The sequence below is a fragment of the Neltuma alba genome, unplaced genomic scaffold, assembly GCF_004799145.2.
Source record: "Neltuma alba isolate B1F8T4 unplaced genomic scaffold, ASM479914v2 tig00013649_pilon, whole genome shotgun sequence".
In the NCBI taxonomy this organism is placed as follows: Eukaryota; Viridiplantae; Streptophyta; class Magnoliopsida; order Fabales; family Fabaceae; genus Neltuma; species Neltuma alba.
In genome coordinates this window covers 41,714-58,989 of record NW_021637828.1, presented here as the reverse complement: position 1 = coordinate 58,989, position 17,276 = coordinate 41,714, and the positions used below count along the sequence as shown (strand labels likewise).

The 17,276-nt window shown below is 33.4% G+C and overlaps 2 protein-coding genes across 2 annotated transcripts; one reads left to right on the top strand and one right to left on the bottom strand.

Moving 5' to 3' along the window:
* Positions 1-10,188: 10,188 nt before the first annotated feature.
* Positions 10,189-12,137, top strand: LOC114738671 (probable WRKY transcription factor 40). Its single transcript, XM_028926728.1, has 5 exons — positions 10,189-10,509; positions 10,608-10,670; positions 10,803-11,141; positions 11,238-11,354; positions 11,448-12,137. Exons 1-5 carry the CDS (start codon positions 10,432-10,434, stop codon positions 11,775-11,777), a joined length of 927 nt encoding a protein of 308 aa, XP_028782561.1. The 5' UTR covers positions 10,189-10,431; the 3' UTR covers positions 11,778-12,137.
* A 1,377-nt stretch (positions 12,138-13,514) lies between these two features.
* On the bottom strand, positions 13,515-17,164 carry LOC114738670 (probable GMP synthase [glutamine-hydrolyzing]). The gene is made up of 6 exons (XM_028926727.1): positions 16,216-17,164; positions 14,830-14,887; positions 14,652-14,735; positions 14,316-14,457; positions 13,758-14,084; positions 13,515-13,662 (listed from the first exon to the last, which is right to left on the bottom strand). Exons 1-6 carry the CDS (start codon positions 16,715-16,717, stop codon positions 13,615-13,617), a joined length of 1,161 nt encoding a protein of 386 aa, XP_028782560.1. The 5' UTR covers positions 16,718-17,164; the 3' UTR covers positions 13,515-13,614.
* Positions 17,165-17,276: the final 112 nt, after the last annotated feature.

Below are 17,276 nucleotides of genomic sequence, written 5' to 3'. Positions count from 1 at the left end.
ACGCACATGTGTACACAAACTTTCAGAGAAAACCGCTTCTAATTTTCAGCGACATTCTGCTTCCAGGGATCCCTTGGCCCCTTCTTCTTCCTGTTCCTTTTTCGGCTTGTCTTTTTTTATTTTTTGCTTATCGTCCTGTGAATAATTAATTTTTACTTTAAAAGAGGGCAAAAAATTAAATTTTTTTTAACAAAAAAATTAGATTTAACATACTGTTGGCAGTTGTAACAAATTAATCCATGTGTTCTTATAGTTTTTATCAATTGTAAATCAGAGACCTATGTGGTTTATTTTGTTTGAATTGACTCTTATTGTTTGATCTGATAATTTTAATTAAACGACTTCATAAAATTTTATTTGAAGGATCGCACAGATGTTAAATGAAATGAAAAAATATTAAAAAGTTTGTGAAATTTTTCTAAATTAAAATTAATGTGTTTTACCAACGAGCTGTTGGTTGGAATGATAAGAGGTTTCAATCCTGTAAGGAAGAGAATATAAGTTCAAATTCCTAAAAATACGCTTGTTGAGAGGACTCCGACCCAATAGAAATTAGTTTTAAATAAAAATGACTTGAGAATATTTTGAGTTATACGGGAAAAAAGATTTTACATTTAAGAATTAATATGCATAATAGATTCAAATATGAGCACTCAGTTTAAACAAAATAATCTACAAATACTTTATTAAAATTAAAATTGAGATAAATTATAAGTACTTAATCAACTTTTTTTTAAAAAAAAGTATAATGAACAAGAACTTAATCAATGAAAGCTGAAAAAACATGATAAATTGAATATATTCACATTTTCACAAATGTTGGTCGGATTCAGTTTGATTTTGGTTCACAACCGAACCAAACTGATGATTAATAAACTCATTGACATCGCCCAGTATTAGTATATTTCACATTCTTTTCCCTTTCTGTTTAGAGTCAAAGTTATCAAATCTAGTAGAAAAATAATGATGTTTTAGGACAAGTTAGGCGACATGCATGAATTCAGTCCAAAATGAACAAGTAATAATTAATTAATAAATTAATAAAAAGCCGTCATAAACGTCATGCATGATTCACAGGCTTAATGCTATAAAATATTATTCATATTAATTATTATTTTGCCTTTATATACGCCAGGATAGGATAGTCAACAACCCATCATATACATATGACAATTCAGTCCCACCTCCGCGTTAAAATAATGATTGTTTTGAAATTTTATTTCCATTTTTAATTTTAATATAACATGATTAATTCTATATCATTTTATCTTTTGCCACTAATAAATAGTGTCCGCCAAAGCTAAGCTCATGTCTTACAACCTTTCTTTTTTTCATTTTTGTTTTTTATTAGACATAACATTTTAATATAAGGATGTTTTAGTTAAATATTATTAAAATTTATTACAATTTTTAATTAACTCATACATATATATTTACTTAATTTTAATATCAGCATACTGTATGTTAACTGGTTTCTTAATACTTGAAATTTATTTTATAAATATAGTCCAAGTGGGTGATTATATATCGATGAAGTCAAATAATTAATTAATATAATTACTTCAAAATCAATTTGATTAAGTCCAAGTACACATTATTATTAAAGGGTTTTCACATTAGAATTGAATTTTGATAGCTAGAAGGTCAATGGCATCTGGGAATTAAAATAATAATGATTGAGGGTGACTAACTCCACATTGAACATACAATTTTGAAGCACAAGCAGCTTGACTTTGTATAAATAATTTTATTTGATACAGATAGTGATTTGATTAAGCGAATCAATGAGGGGCCTCAAATCATCTGAATAAGTCTCGGATCCAAGTTTTGTGAATGAAAAAAAAAAAGTTCTAAAAAAACTATCCTATTTCAAATCCCACAATATATATATATATATATATATATATAAAATACCCCAACCAATCAAATGGTAAAAACTTTATGTTGACATAAATATTAAATGGTGGAGGCTATTATATATGAGTGAATTAAATAGAGCTGAGTGCTAACTTGGTGAATGAAAATACTAAATAATTAAGAATTTAGTTTTAAGCAAGCAGTTGGTAGTTAAATTTTAAATCGCACTCTTCATTCTTCTAGTAGTGACGATGCCTTGTTTCTTCCTCTTCTTCCATGCAAGGTATGTGTGTTTGTGGGTTTTGTGGGTGTTGAAAGGGATGAATGTTAGTCTTGTGTGGGTGTGTAGGTTTTCTATCTAAATTGATTGTTTATAAGAATTACATTTAAGAAGTATTGAACATTAATTGGGTTTCATTTAAAGATTAAAATGCTTGGTGAACTTGTTTGAACCTTAATGCACATAAGGTGTGTGTGAAAATGTCTAGGAAAGAAATTTGAGTGGAATATGTGTGTTTGAATGTTAAGTATTCTCAATGTTTAATCTCTATGTTGAATTTTAGAAACCTTCAGATATTATTTGAAGATGTGTGTGTGATTTGGCGAAAGAAATGGCAAGCCATTCTATTATATTGCGGATTACGTACTGCAATCATTAGTGACAGTAATTCAAACAATGAGGGACTTATGCCTCAAGAGGTATATCTATTTATACCAGAAGCTTACTGTTTGGAAATTCTCCTCATATACTTTTAGGAATGCTAATATTCAAATCTCTATGTTCCTCTCAGTCGACACCAAACCATTTATTCAAGGACTTAAATAGAGATCTCAAAGGAAACATTATGGGTGATTGAGGGACTTTCTGTATCATTTCTTAATGTTTATTTTTGTTTCCATTCTATGCTACATTTTGTCATTCATAAATTATCTGAAGCTTAGAACCCAACATAGTGCTTACAGTCTAGGCTCATTTGTTTAGTATTAAAATATGAGTATGATGATACACGATTATGTTACCTTCTTAAATGTACACCTAATAAATAGTACTCCTCCGATCCTTAATATAAAATCCATTTAACTAATTCGATTAGATTAAGGAAGTTAGGTAATTTAGTTAATTATAAAAAATGTGACACGTTTTTCCTAAAATACCATAATCATCTTTTTTAATACCCCCTCTTCCTCTTCTATTTGATTATAGCTAAGGGAGTATTCATAGGGGTAATTTAGAAAAAATTGATAAATATGAGAAATGGGTCTTATATTTAGGACCAAAACTAACTCAATAATTAGGTCCGATATTAAGGATTGGAAGAGTACATAATGACTACCTTCATCATGGTGGTTTTGAATATCTTTTTTTTTAAAAATTATTTCTTCCATCCTTAAATACAGTTTTGCTTCATCCTTTGCTGTCAACTTTTATCTAATGATACTTTTTATTGTTTAAACGAAAGAAATAGTTTAAATTCATATTTTGTTGTTATAGTAGTTAAAAGATAAATTATTGCAGTCATTCCCCCCTCCAAACCTCCCCCTCTTTCCCTAATATACTTTGTTAGTTTATCCTTTTATTTTGGTCATGTTAGACGCTTTGAAACATTCAAATTAATAATTGCATTTGTTGTTTCCGTAGTAGAAATGCAATAGATTGTCTTTTGTGTGGCTCTGAACAGAATCCCAGTTGCATTGAAAGTTTCTTTGGATGAATATACGAACTATTCAATTTTTTTTTTTTTGTCATTTAGGTGCATATGGGTGGCTTTTGGCCAAACTAAAATTTCTCAAAATGAAGATGGATATTGGATGCTGGTAGGGGATGTATCATGGGAGCAAGTCTTATTAAACCTTTGTGCTTTGTCTCTTCTTTTTTTTTTCCTTCACGTTTTTCTCGCTGATGTTAAGCCAAAAAGTTATTAATTACATTTAATTTTCAATTGTCTATTGTTAAATGATTTTCACCTGTTCTCCTTTATTGAATGAGGACTTTAAAATACTCCTGCAAAATTTTGCAAGGTATGTGTGTTTTAGTTTTATATGCTTCTATCCGAATAGCATAGCAGGATGTTATTAGGAATATGGATTTTAATTGTATGAAAAGTATGACATGATTTGACTCTATTGAATTACTATTGTTGTTGCTGTAGTCTGTTTGGGTTCTATATGCTTCTATTGAATTATAGAACTGGCAATACAAATGACCAAATATTATTTTTGAAAAAAAAAACACTGTATTCATTTGTTATGCTAGAAGAGACTAATATGTAGCCATATATTAGTTTGTTCAATTGAGAACAGATAAATGTGTGGCTCTATATTCATCTGTTCTTCCTTGAATATAGGACTGCATATTCATCTATTCCAGTAGGATAGACAAATATGGATGTGACGTAAGACAAATATTTAACTACTATTCATGTTTCTTTTGTCTATGTCTCCCCTTTAAAAAGATGAAACAAAGGCCTCTAGAACAGATAAAAATAGACTTTTTGTAGCAGTGTGAAATTCCTATAGGAGGTATTTTCGATGCACATAATTTAAGAGGATAATTTAATTACAAAAGCCAACACACATTTATCACAAATAACTAACTTAATTAATTTTTTAAATTAGTTATTTGACTTTTATATTAAGTAGTATGGGCAGAATTTTGAAAATGGGTGGTGAGATATGAATGTTCTAAGTGGATTGTACATGAAGTCAAATATCACCACTGTTACTGCAATATGGGAATATTGGTTTATTTGCTGAGGATATTAAAAATACACATACCACACGCACAGTTAAGATAGTACTGCGACCGAAAGACAAAAAGGACCAACCAAATTGCACAGGGAGGGAAGTAAACGCAAGTGGCAGTATTTATTAAAATCTGCGTGTGGGTTTGAAAACAAACAACGACCGAAAGAAAAAAAGGACCCACCAAATTCAGCCAGATTTGAAGTCAAGCATGGGCGAGCAGGTGAGAACCTGATGAGCGACCAACTTGCACGGGGAGGGGGGAAAAAAATAAATGCCTTTATTTATTAATTTTAATTAGGCTAAGTCCCATGATATATATATTTTTAATTTGACATATTTTCAAATGATTAAATAATCCTAAATATACATATAGATAAATTATATTGTAATCATGATTATTTCTATATAAAAATGAGATACATTTTTTTTTGGATACAATACAAGTAATGTATATACACACAAACATGTCAGTGTGCGGTTTAAACCCGAAACCTTATCCAAATGTGGTGGGTAGTGTTATCATTGAGATAACTAGCCGTTGACATATATATAAAATTTCATAAAAGAGGTATCATTCCCTCGCTTTTAAAATAATATTCTTAACCTGCTGATACTTTTTTTTAAAAATATATATATATATTGAGGATATTGGAGACCTTAGTCTCTACCCAAAAAACCTAAGGAGAATGACTTTTGATCAAGTGGACGTGGTTATGTTATGGAATATGCTAAAAACATAATTATAGAATAAACGAGTGGAAATTTGGATATGAAGTTAGAAAAGTAAGCATGAGAGTAATTAGGGGGGGGGGGAATGGAATAAGAAACAAAGTAAGGAAGCTAGTAGGTAGGGAGTATAAATTAGAAGAGTAGTAATAGTAATGGAAGAGTTAAAATTCAAAGGCACGTGAGATTTGAATTCTAATTGAAATTGGAAATATAGTAACAAATGAAATGAGAGACGTGGGACGACCTTTGAGGACCATTATTCAATGGGAACGCAGCCCCCCCCCCCCCAAGTGGGTTTTTTCAGCCTTGTCAGTTCATTGAACTTCATCGCCAACCTTTCTTTCTCATCCATCTCTTCATTTTTCACCTTCCACGATTTCCATCCTCATTCATTTCCTCTTGTGTCTGTGTCAAAACCAATCATAATTAAATTACTCCCTGCTTTCACTTGTAAGAGATTTTTTTAGGACTGAATTTCTAAAATTTTCAAGGTAAAATAACATCGAGCACTCTAATATTATTTCTTAGTATACCTATCATTCTGATATTATTTATGTGGTGTGTTCAGTATATTGATATTGATGTCATTTTTCTGGCGATCTAATACCATAATCTTATTTATAGTGCATCCAGTACCTTAAATCATAAATAAAATTAGAATATTGGAAGTAACTGAAAAATAATATTATATTAGGGAGTGTTAAATGTGCTAGAAAAATAATATTAAAGTGTTGGATATGCCATAAATAACATCAGAATATAATGCTAGATGCTACTTTACCTAAAAAAAATTATTTTTAAGGCTTATATTTATTGATTCAAGTTTATAAGTGAATTTATAAGTACACATATGTATTTTGATAATAAAATAACAAATGTAATTAAAAAAATCGATCTAATAATGAAAATAAACAATTTAACCCTAAGTTTTGTGGGATTCTTAGTTATTAGTAGTGAAAAGGAAAGATGAGCATTGATCTTTTTGTTTAACCGTGATAAAACATTAAAACTTTTACACCGTCAACTCGTTCATTTAATTTTTCCACGGTGGCCTAGGCAGATGTTTGGTCTTGTTCAGATTGAAAGGTCACACATAGACCACTGTTAAATACCGCAGGAGATGGCATAATTATATGGTAAGTCCACATACAATTACTTAAACCAAATGTGATTATTAGTTCAAATTATCTTACTGCACAAAAATGATTCTGATTCGCCATGTACGTGCACGCGTCAATTCTTGACCGGTCCATTTCCTTTTTATTATTTGTTAATCTTTGAAAGGTCAATTATTTTATGGGTTAAATATGGTTTTACTAGGTAATCCATACATACTCCTTCCTCTCCATGATACTAATTTGAGTAGATTAAGAAAATAAGTTAAGTTAGTGATTTGTAATAAATAGGTGTTGTCTTTCCTAAAACATTCTTGCTAATCAAGTTTATTGGCTAGAACTATTATTATTAGAAGGAATATCTTGAAAAAAGTGAATAAATATGAGAGACAAAGTGGATTAAAATCTTATATTTATGACTGAAATAAAAGTCAAACGAGGTCTTATATTAAGGACTGGAGGTATTATCATTTACTCTGATTCAGTATCAAAAAATGGTGGTTGACTTGTTGAATCTGTTTTTAATTTTACTCATATTAAATGAAATTGTAAAGGCAAATGAGATTACGAGAGAGAGAGAGAGAAACACAGGAAATACATTTAAACATTAATTCTAGGAACAAAATCAATAAATAATTATTAAATACTTTTCAAGTTACGTATATTTTAGATCAAGTTATTCTTTTAGAAAAAACTTATATTGCGGATATATGTATGTATATATATCCTTCACCATATAATAACGAAAAAAGGAGTATTTTCTAATTCATATCGAAGGAGGGGGAAATAATAGAAACATTCAAAGTCCAAAAGGAAAGTTAAAATTGGCTTTTGACTTCTAGCAGGAGACGCGCCTTTCATTCGAACAATCTCTCTTTTTTTGGGACCTCCATTCACGTGGAAATTAATCTGTGGGTCAACTATTCATTTATAAATTTGTCAATAAATATGATTATACTTGTATAGAAAAACTATTAAAAAAAAATTAAAATCATCTTAATAATTTGGATACTTAACCTTATATACTTAATTAATATAACTGTATCCGATCAAACCAGACCAATTTGATTTTAATATAAGGTTAAGTGCAGTGCGCCCGCCCGTGTGTGTGTGTATGAGTTTTTTTCGTAAATAACTCGTCAACGAAGACTTCAATATTACTCCTACAGTCCAACAAACTATATACTCGCCCCGGTTCAAAGTATAAACGAAATTTTATCCATTCCATTTATTAAGAAACTAATTAAAATCAATTTAAAACAATAAATGTGTAAGGCATATATTTAGTTTTCTTAATATACCCTTATTAATGAAGAGAATAAGTAAAAGATGTAATAAATGAATTAAAGAGGAAAGAGAATATATAAGGATAAAATTAAAAAAAACTCATTAAATACTTAGACAAAAGTGAATATTATCTTATAAAAAAATAACCTCTTTAAGAAAGTTTAGCTTATATCTTGAACTAGAGGGAGTATATGTCAACTCGAAAAAGGTTAATATTACCTCCGATCCTAAATATAAAAGCTAGTTGACTAATTTAAGTAAATTAGGAAAAGAAGTTAAATTAGTTATTTGTGATAAATAAGTGTTATTTTTCCTAAAATATTCTTGCTTATCAAGTTTATTGGCTAAAACTACCACTATTTGAAAGACTATCTTGGAAAAAAATAAATATAAGAGACAAAGTGGATTCGGGTCTTATATTTAAAACCAAAATAAAAGTCAAACAAGATCTTATATTAAGGACCGGAGGTACTTAATATACTCCTTTTGTTCTTGAGAATTTAAAGGTCAACGCAGACCTAATTAATTAACTAATTAACTCCGTGAACAATACGGTAGAAAAATATTGTGACCAAACAATTTCATTTTGACTTGATGAAATCGGAAAGACATTTTTTTTTGGATTTCTTCTCCGGTATCCCAGGGAATAGGCGTCTTTCAGCCGTGACACTAATCCGGATCGAGGCTTGCAAGGAACCAAATCCGAAAGACATATTGATACAATTTATCTGGTCCGTATACATATGATGTGGAGACAAAAATTCTCAAACTATACGACTTTGCGATATATATATATATATATAAAGTATATACTATATAAAGTATATACTCTTCCGATCCTAAATATAAGGCCCTTTTCACACTACAAAAAGAGGGTCTTATATTTAGAACTGGAGGAGTATGTTATATTCATTTTATATACTAACTCAGGTTCTTAATATAAGAGTTAGGTTGGCTTTTAATTTGATCTTAAATATAAGATCACAACATACTTTGTCTATCATATTTATGTATTTTTTTTCCAAGTACTCCTTGTAATAGTTGTACATGTTAAAATTTAAAATGTTCTAGCTAATACACATAATTAGTAATGATATTTTAAAGAAAACAACACCTATATATTATAAATAACTAAACTAATTTTTTTAATCCATTTAAATTAGTCAACCCGCTCTAATATTAAGTTCAAGATGTAATAATTTAAGTACTACCTTCGGTTTTTTATTATAAGAATTAGTTAACTAATTTGAGTAGATTAAGAAAATTAGTTACGTTAGTTATGTATAATAAATAGATATTATCTTTTTTAAAATGTTTTTGCCATTTAAGTGTATTGATTAGAACTATTATTATTACAAAGGTTATGTTAAAAAAATAGATAAATATAATAAATAAATTTGATTAAAATCTTATATCCAGAATCAAAATAAAAACTAAACAGATTCCTATATTTAGGATTTGGGACCGAACGGAATATAATGTATTCACACCTAAGCATGCCCAAAAATAGTGTGTGTGTGAAGCGCGTAGAAAGCAGAACAAAAAACAAGAATACATGCAACGTGAAAAATGTTTGGAATTGTAACGGTGACCATATTGAAACACAGGGGCCCACCACGACACAGACACATAGTCCATCTTCCATTTTAATATGATTATAAACCTGGCTCAAGACCAGGACAAATCAAGTTGCCTTACCGGTCAACATATAGAAGTTTGAGTTTTCAAGATAATCACTGTGCTTTAATTATTTTCTCCTCTGATTAATCATTAAATTAATTAAAGATACATTTAATACTTACCATAATCAACAGCCATGGGTTGTTATACTCTCTTCAGACCTTAATATAAAACTTAGTTAAGAGAAAATTATACTTTAAAATATAAGATGTTGTCAAGATAATTAAGATGATTTTTTTCATTTTCGTTCCTATTAAATGTAGGAGAGAGGAGAAAGATAATAAATAACAAAATTATAATATCAAAAATAAATTTATTATTTTTAAGAAATAAAATAGGAAAATTTTATCATGACATATTTAATAGTTAAATTTCTATTTTTAATATGTAAAAAATTAAATAATTTTTTATATTATGAAGAGGGTGTGCGTGTGTGTATGTATATATATGTACAAAGAGATTCTGTACATACCTCCTGCTAACACGTCAAACCATTTGGATCCACAAGGTTTTACTATTTTGAACAGTCTTTTGAATTTGAAAGGCGTGCTTGACTTTGAATTTATTTCTTCCATTCTCTTCCATATTCTTTTCTCAAAACTCAGAAACTCACCGACTTGCCGATCAAATGGATATTCCCTTTTTTTAAAAAAAAAAAAAAGAGAAAGCAGATTCAGGTCCCTTGCTTTTTGATAAAATACTAATAATTCAACACGTTTCCTCTTATCCAGCAGCGCTATAAATAAAGCCCTAGCCTTGCTTCATTGGCACATGTGCCAGCAATTTTAGCCGCTGGTTTCCGGTTCTCTCTCAGCCTCCTTCTCAGCTTCCTCCCTCAAATTGACCTTCCTGGCTCTGCATATGTGCATGTGTCTCGCTTTGTTCAGTCACAGGAGTGCAGAAAGTTTGAGGCTTTGAGTTTATTGAATACTTTATCTTCTGGGTTTTGCTTCGACAAGGTCTTTTGTTTCGACTGAGGATTAGTAAAGCCGCCGTCTTCTTTTGACTTTGTTCTGCTATGGATTATTCGTCGTTGGTTAACACTTCCTTGGACCTCAACCTTAATCCTAATTCAGGAGTCAATGAAGAGATTCCTGTAAGTAAAAAAATGAGCATGTCTTGTTGTGTCTTCTCGTGCTTAGATATGGTTTGAATGTTTACTGATGCGGGAAATCTTTCCTCTGTGTTGTTCAGAAAAAGGAGGTGGAAAGCAACTTTTTTGCATTAGAATTGAAGTCGTTTCCTTCAAGACAAGAGGTTAGTTCGTTGTTTCTGGAATCTGTGTTTTCTCTTTTCTGGGTTATGGAAACTTCTACTGATCTCTGGTTGATTATATTAGTTCCTTGTGTATGACTTATGTCTGATTAAAGTAGCTTAATGGATTTTCAGGCGAATGGTGATCTGGAGGAGGAATTGAAGAGGGTGAGTGCAGAAAACAAGAAGCTGACTGACATGCTCACAGAGATGTGTGATAATTACAATACTTTGAGGAACCATTTCTCTGAATATATGAGAAAGAACAGTAATTCAGAAAAGGAGATGAGCCCACCAAAGAAGAGGAAATCTGAAAGCAGCAATAACAATGGCAATCCAACTGGGGCTGATGGAAACAATAACTCAGAGAGCAGCTCAACTGATGAAGAATCAAGCAAGAAACCAAGACAAGAGATCATCAAAGCAAAAATCTCTAAACTTTATTTCAGAACACCAGCATCTGACACATCCCTTGTAAGCCAAAGACATGACTAATATTATTTTCATCAACACTTGTGTTTTTATCCTTCAACATGAGTACTAAATATGTATTTTCATTTCTGATTCCAGATTGTGAAAGATGGATATCAGTGGAGGAAATATGGGCAAAAGGTGACCAGAGACAACCCTTGCCCAAGAGCGTATTTCAAATGCTCTTTTGCTCCCTCTTGCCCTGTCAAAAAGAAGGTAAATTAAAGTACCAATAATGAACTAATCATAAGGAAATTGGATAAAAGAAGAAAAATAAGCCAAGTGTTGTGTATTTGTTTGGTTATTCAGGTTCAAAGAAGTGTGGATGATCAGTCCACTGTGGTGGCAACTTATGAAGGAGAGCATAATCATCCACAGCCTTCTCAAATGGAGGCAACAGGATCAGGTTCAAGCCGAGGCCTAACATCATCTTCTCTGCGGCCTTCTCCTCCAAAAGTTACAGTTGACATGGCAAGGTCTAAGTCCTTCAATGAATCCACACACTCACTGCCAAAGCTTGATTCGTCTGAAGTCCCTCAGGTTTTGGTGGAACAGATGGCTACCTCGTTAACCAAGGATCCCAATTTCAGATCAGCACTTTTAGCAGCCATTTCAGGAAGAGTGTCGCACAAGAATTAGACAGAGAATTTGAGTGTAGTTAGCTTGTAGGCTGTTATCAAGAAATCCAAGATTGGATTAGTTTTTTATTTCAAGCATGGGATCTGCGTGTAAATATAGCAGAGAAAATTGGGAGATACGCCTCAAATGTGATTCTTTTTACTCAGGATAGCGAGTTGGCAGAGATTAAACATGAGCTAAAGGAGCTCAGTTCAGCCATTTCTGATCTTCTGAATCCGAGGAGAAATCAAACAGAGATGCCCAATTTAAATGCCACCAAAAATTATCCAAAAATGAAAGGAACTTGTCTTTTTCATGGCATGTGAGTCCGATCCTGTTACTGTGTAATTCTTCGATGATCAATTAGTCACTTTCTCTTCACATTATGCGTGGATTATTAAGATATAAAGCATTTTTGATAATGAAATAAGGATCTAAGACTTTTGATTCAAAGATTGATGTCTTGAGCACAGTCAAACCTGATGAAATTTGCTGCTCCAAAGTTACCAAATTATTAAGGTATACCGCATAGAGGCCTAATTAATTGAAGGATACTCACTTTGTTTAGACCTGTTCTCTTGTTTAGATTGCCCTTTGGAAACCCACTGTGGTCAGCGTAGGTTTAACGTCTATTAACCGAGATACTTAGATATTATTCATTAAAGACATCTCATGTTAGTAATGACATTTGAATCCGTATCTATTAAACCCAATTTTATTGGCAACTATATTTAATTTCACCCATTTAAGATCCGTGGATCCAGCAACAACATTGCTGGCCCACAAACGGATAAGGATACTTGAATCCTGATCTCTCTAGAAGGTTTTCTGGCTTGCGCGCTCTAAAGCTCTGAGCAAATCTTGGACCAAAGAACAAACTTGATGACTCTTTCTAGGCATAATCTAAGATGAATTATTTAACAGTTTATTGTAAAAACATTGAAATTGATTGGCTCATTCGGTGTGCCAGTGGGATTTCCTTCTTAATTGGGCCATTGCATCGCTTTGTCTGCTAAGGCGTTTTCTTTATATTACTGATATTTTGTTTGCTATGAACCAAGGACCAACCCCTTCACGCGAATCACATTGGTCAAATGTCTGGAATTTCAACCAGCAACGCTTTGTCGCTAATTTCCTTGGATTAGGTAATGAATAGAAAATATGAAGCACCGAAAATGGAGCCTGTCCTGTATTTTCAAGACCACCGTTTGGGTCGGGGATGCTGACATGGCATAAAAACCACCAACTGGTTCTTGCACATGATGAGTTGTCCTCGCAAGCCATCAGTTTCTTTATAATAGACTACTGGCGAACTGTCAAATTAAATTTCATGGTTCAGACTTCGTGACTTTTAAGTTTTAACACTACGCCGTGAAAATTTGATCTAAATACTCCCGCTGGTCCTTTTTATAAAAACTTGTCAACTACTTTTACAAGATATAAAAAAACTTCTATAACTTTACATCACTGCTCTTTGATTGGTGTAACTGATTAAAGAGTAGGGATGAAAAAACCGTTGAATATTAGCTATAAATGTTTTATTAAATTTTGTAAATAATGTTGTATCAAATATCAATGAATAGATTCTGAAAAATGGGACTGAAGGAGTACATAACTACTGTGAAATTGTAGTGGAGAGAAACGCAGCAGAGAAAATTCAAACTAGCATGGCCATCAGCAACAAGATTTAATGCAAAGGAAAGTTGTTTTAAAAAGAGAGAGAGACAGATATAGAGATAGAGAGAGAGAGAGAGAGAATAGACAGAGGAGAATAAATAATCCACTTCAGTAATTTTTTAATTAATACACAAGAACTTGAATTGCCGGAGTCATTGCGCTTTTCAGATACAGGTTCTTTCTAGCTATTTCTGTATGGATTTGTACACTCCGTTGCCACAAGCAAAGCCTGGTCAACACCGTCAACCAAACTAGAGCCTATCATTTTCAATCATTCTACTTGGACGTGAAGCTCAATTTATCCACAGCAAGCAACAAACCTACCTCCGTGGGATCCTCGTTTGTTTTGTCATTGACCTTAGATGCGATGAGGGAGCCGTCTTTATGTGCTGTTGCTTCGGTGGCTGTACATTCTTTGAATCTGAAGCAACTGATAAGGTGGTCATTTGTTAGCCCAGCCACTTGCATGAACGTGTAGATGACCGTTGGTCCCACACTCCTGAACCCTCTCTTCACAAGGTCTTTGCTTATGAATTCTGCCTTTGGAGATTTGACGGGTACCTGCCGTGCGTATCGGAATTGACTAACTATTGGCTTATGGTTCACAAAGTTCCAGATGAACTTGTCAAAGGAGCCAAACTCGTCAATCACCTGCATGGCATGGGAGGAATTTTAATCACCCTCAAAAAAATTGCTCTGACATCTTGTTTTATTACAAATCTGGTCATCATTTATGACTCATCTGAGCATCATGGAGCAGCTTTCCTGTTTCATTTTCATTCATCTTCTTGGTCGGTGACAGAAAAGTCTGAAATTTAAGGGTTAATTTCCCCGCACTTAGTGAAAAACAAGGCAGACTTGAGGATAAATGAAAGTAGTTACCTTACATATCAAACGTGCGTTTTCAACTATGGCTCGTACCCTGAGTTCTGAAAGCAAAGATGTGGCAGGGCTTCCCGGTGCGGTTATCTTTTTCTCGTTCATTCGGGAAACAGCACTTGGATCGAATTCCAAAAAGACTTCACTGTTTTCAGACATGTCATGTGACAAAAATATTAATTCGGTTTAAACCCAAAATTTTAAAATGCATTTCCCACATAAAAGCCACCTGTTTACTAGAAAGCCAATTGGAAGCAGAACTATAATTTGATGAGTAACATCTTATAATATAATGTGATATATCCATAACATTTGTTTTTAATAACAATACAATCATACCGAAATAATCGCCTTTTGCTAAGGATGGCGGGCCATGTGAGTTCAGCCAAGGCTCCAGAGAAGCTGAGCAACTCAAACAATTTCCTGCATGAAATCATAGAATCATTATGAGGCTCTGTTTGAACCACAAAGCTGAAGGAATAAAGATCGCACAAACACCGCAACAAACCCCACGTACTTGTCATCATGGACAGCAACTCCCCACTCTTCATCATGGAAAGCAACATAATTTGGTTCTGACAAAAAGGAAAGCCAATAAGCAATCAAAGAAGCACATAGGAATCTGCAGCCACAATGTTCTACAGCAAGCCCCCAATTAAGAAAACAGTGAAATCAGACATTTAGTTATCCCATTAAGGGCAAAGGATTCAGGCAAAGTAAACTAAAAAAAAGTTGAATTGTAAGGGAATAATATCTGACTAATATGGGCGATAATATCTGACTAATATGTTTGCCATATCATTTAGAAAAGTTGCTTGTAAAACGAAATCATTCCAGTTGGCCGATAAACAAGACAAGAGGACGTTAATGGCTTCTGTGCATGAAAATCAACCTTTGCAGGCACGATTCATGGCCTTGAGTGGTCTTAAAAGTTGCAGCAGATAGAACTTCAGGGACTGACTACTAAAATTGATCTTATGCTTAGAGATAAATATGATATCTCGGAGTTTCTATGTTGACATCCATATTTCACTTATTCTGAAAAATAAATGACTATAATAAAAGGAAAAATGTTAGATCTGCTAGGATACAACAAGCAAACTCAAGATGAACCAGTATCACAGGGCATAGCAGGCTCTTCTATAAATAATCTAGGACTAACTACAGGGATCTCACCATCCACATCATCAAAATTCGCTGCTTAAAATGAATGCTGATGTAGACTACGAAAGTCTAATATCCATAATTCATTATTAGTCAGAGTATACAAGAGCTTGAAACTGCTCCTCTTGATCTCACATTGGGAAGAACAACAAAAAGTGCACTGTAATACAGCGATCACAGTTAGTGAATGACATTGACACATTACTTAGAGACAATAGTGGTTTCTTTATTAGATAAATAATACGTTAGAACCCCACGGGACAATATTTGATGTCATGTTAGACCTGGAAGCTACCAGATTCAGAATATAGCTTGGCTACTGTTCTGAATTCGATGTCGTGAAACCAAGGATGATATCGCAGTGTGAAGCTGAATCATGTTATGTGAAAGGACAAATAATCCGTAGCCTTTCCATGCCCAATGACTAGTCGATTTACTAAACATGGTTTATTGGGAAGTTTACAGAATAAAAAGACGTGGTAGTGAGATTCAAAAATTAATCTTGCCTTTACTAAAATATCTAGTGTTCCATATTGCGATCAATTGCAACTTTACATTCATGTCTTACTCTTAGGACCCTAATTGTCAAAGAGAAGCGTCAAGGGTACCCATTCCCAACTCTAAAGTACCCAAAATCGCAATGAAGCCTCAAACAAATGGCATCAACAGCTCGATACTTTTGTTGGCCAAAAGAAAGGAAAGCACAATACTTTAAATAAATGCCAAGGAACCAAGGTACCTGTATTAGGTGTAACCCAAGCACACCTTTTCTTGCCCTCCGAACTATCAGTTGAATCTGCCGGTAAGTTATCAGGAACAGCCACATTATCTGTTCCAACCTTTTCACGCCTCTCCGACTTCGGACCAGAGTTCTTCTTCTTCAATGGCTCACTTGTACGCCGCACCACCTTCCCGCTTGACGACGCTCGACTGTGAGTTGAAGAATCCGTTGACGAAGCATCAGATGAGCAAGAAGCGTTCATTGACAAACTGAGTACGGCCTGATGATGATCCTGCCGCTTCAAAATCGTCGGTACTGAAACGCATAGCGGATTTGAATTCACAGCTGGCTTCTTCTCCTTGGCCTCAGGTTCTAGAACCGCCTGCTCCGGTTTCTTGACAGGTTTTGAAGCAGGTTTCCGTCCGTCGGTAGTCCGAGCTTTGTTGCCGGCGGGAACAAGCACCGGCCGGGAGTCGGAATCAGCAACATTCATGGATCGAACTCTGGGTGGGCCCGACATCGCAAGAAATTCTCTCTTCCTGAACTTTGAAGTCAATGCTTGAATGTGAAGTTCAAATTCCAGGCTGCACACAAAATATTGAAAAAAATATATGGCCAAAGAGTAACTACTCTAAGCTCGAAAATTTCGCTTGGTGAAATTGACTACGGGGAATTTAATGCGCTGCTTCTATGATGCAAAACCCTAACGGAAAAGAGAGTTTCAACTTTCAAATGAATTACAAGAAAACAAAACTTTTTTTAAATTTCGTGGCTGAAAAAGCCATGAACTTTAATTGCGGGCGACGAAAACGGCTCCCTTGAGGACAACTGAGAAAGAGTCAAGAAAGGTCGTGAAACGATTTTTTTTTTTTTTTTGGGGGGACAAATTCAAAGCAAAATTCTGATGTTGAAGCTTGGTGGAGAAAGCATCGAATCAAAGGTGGACTGTGAGATGAGAGGGGAGAGAAAGAAGCAGCGGAAGAGAGAGAAAGTAAAGGTTAGAAATCACCATTTATAGCTCGCCACGTAGGAAACGCAGCTCTGACAAAAAGGACAAATTTGTCCGGCCGAAAAGGAAT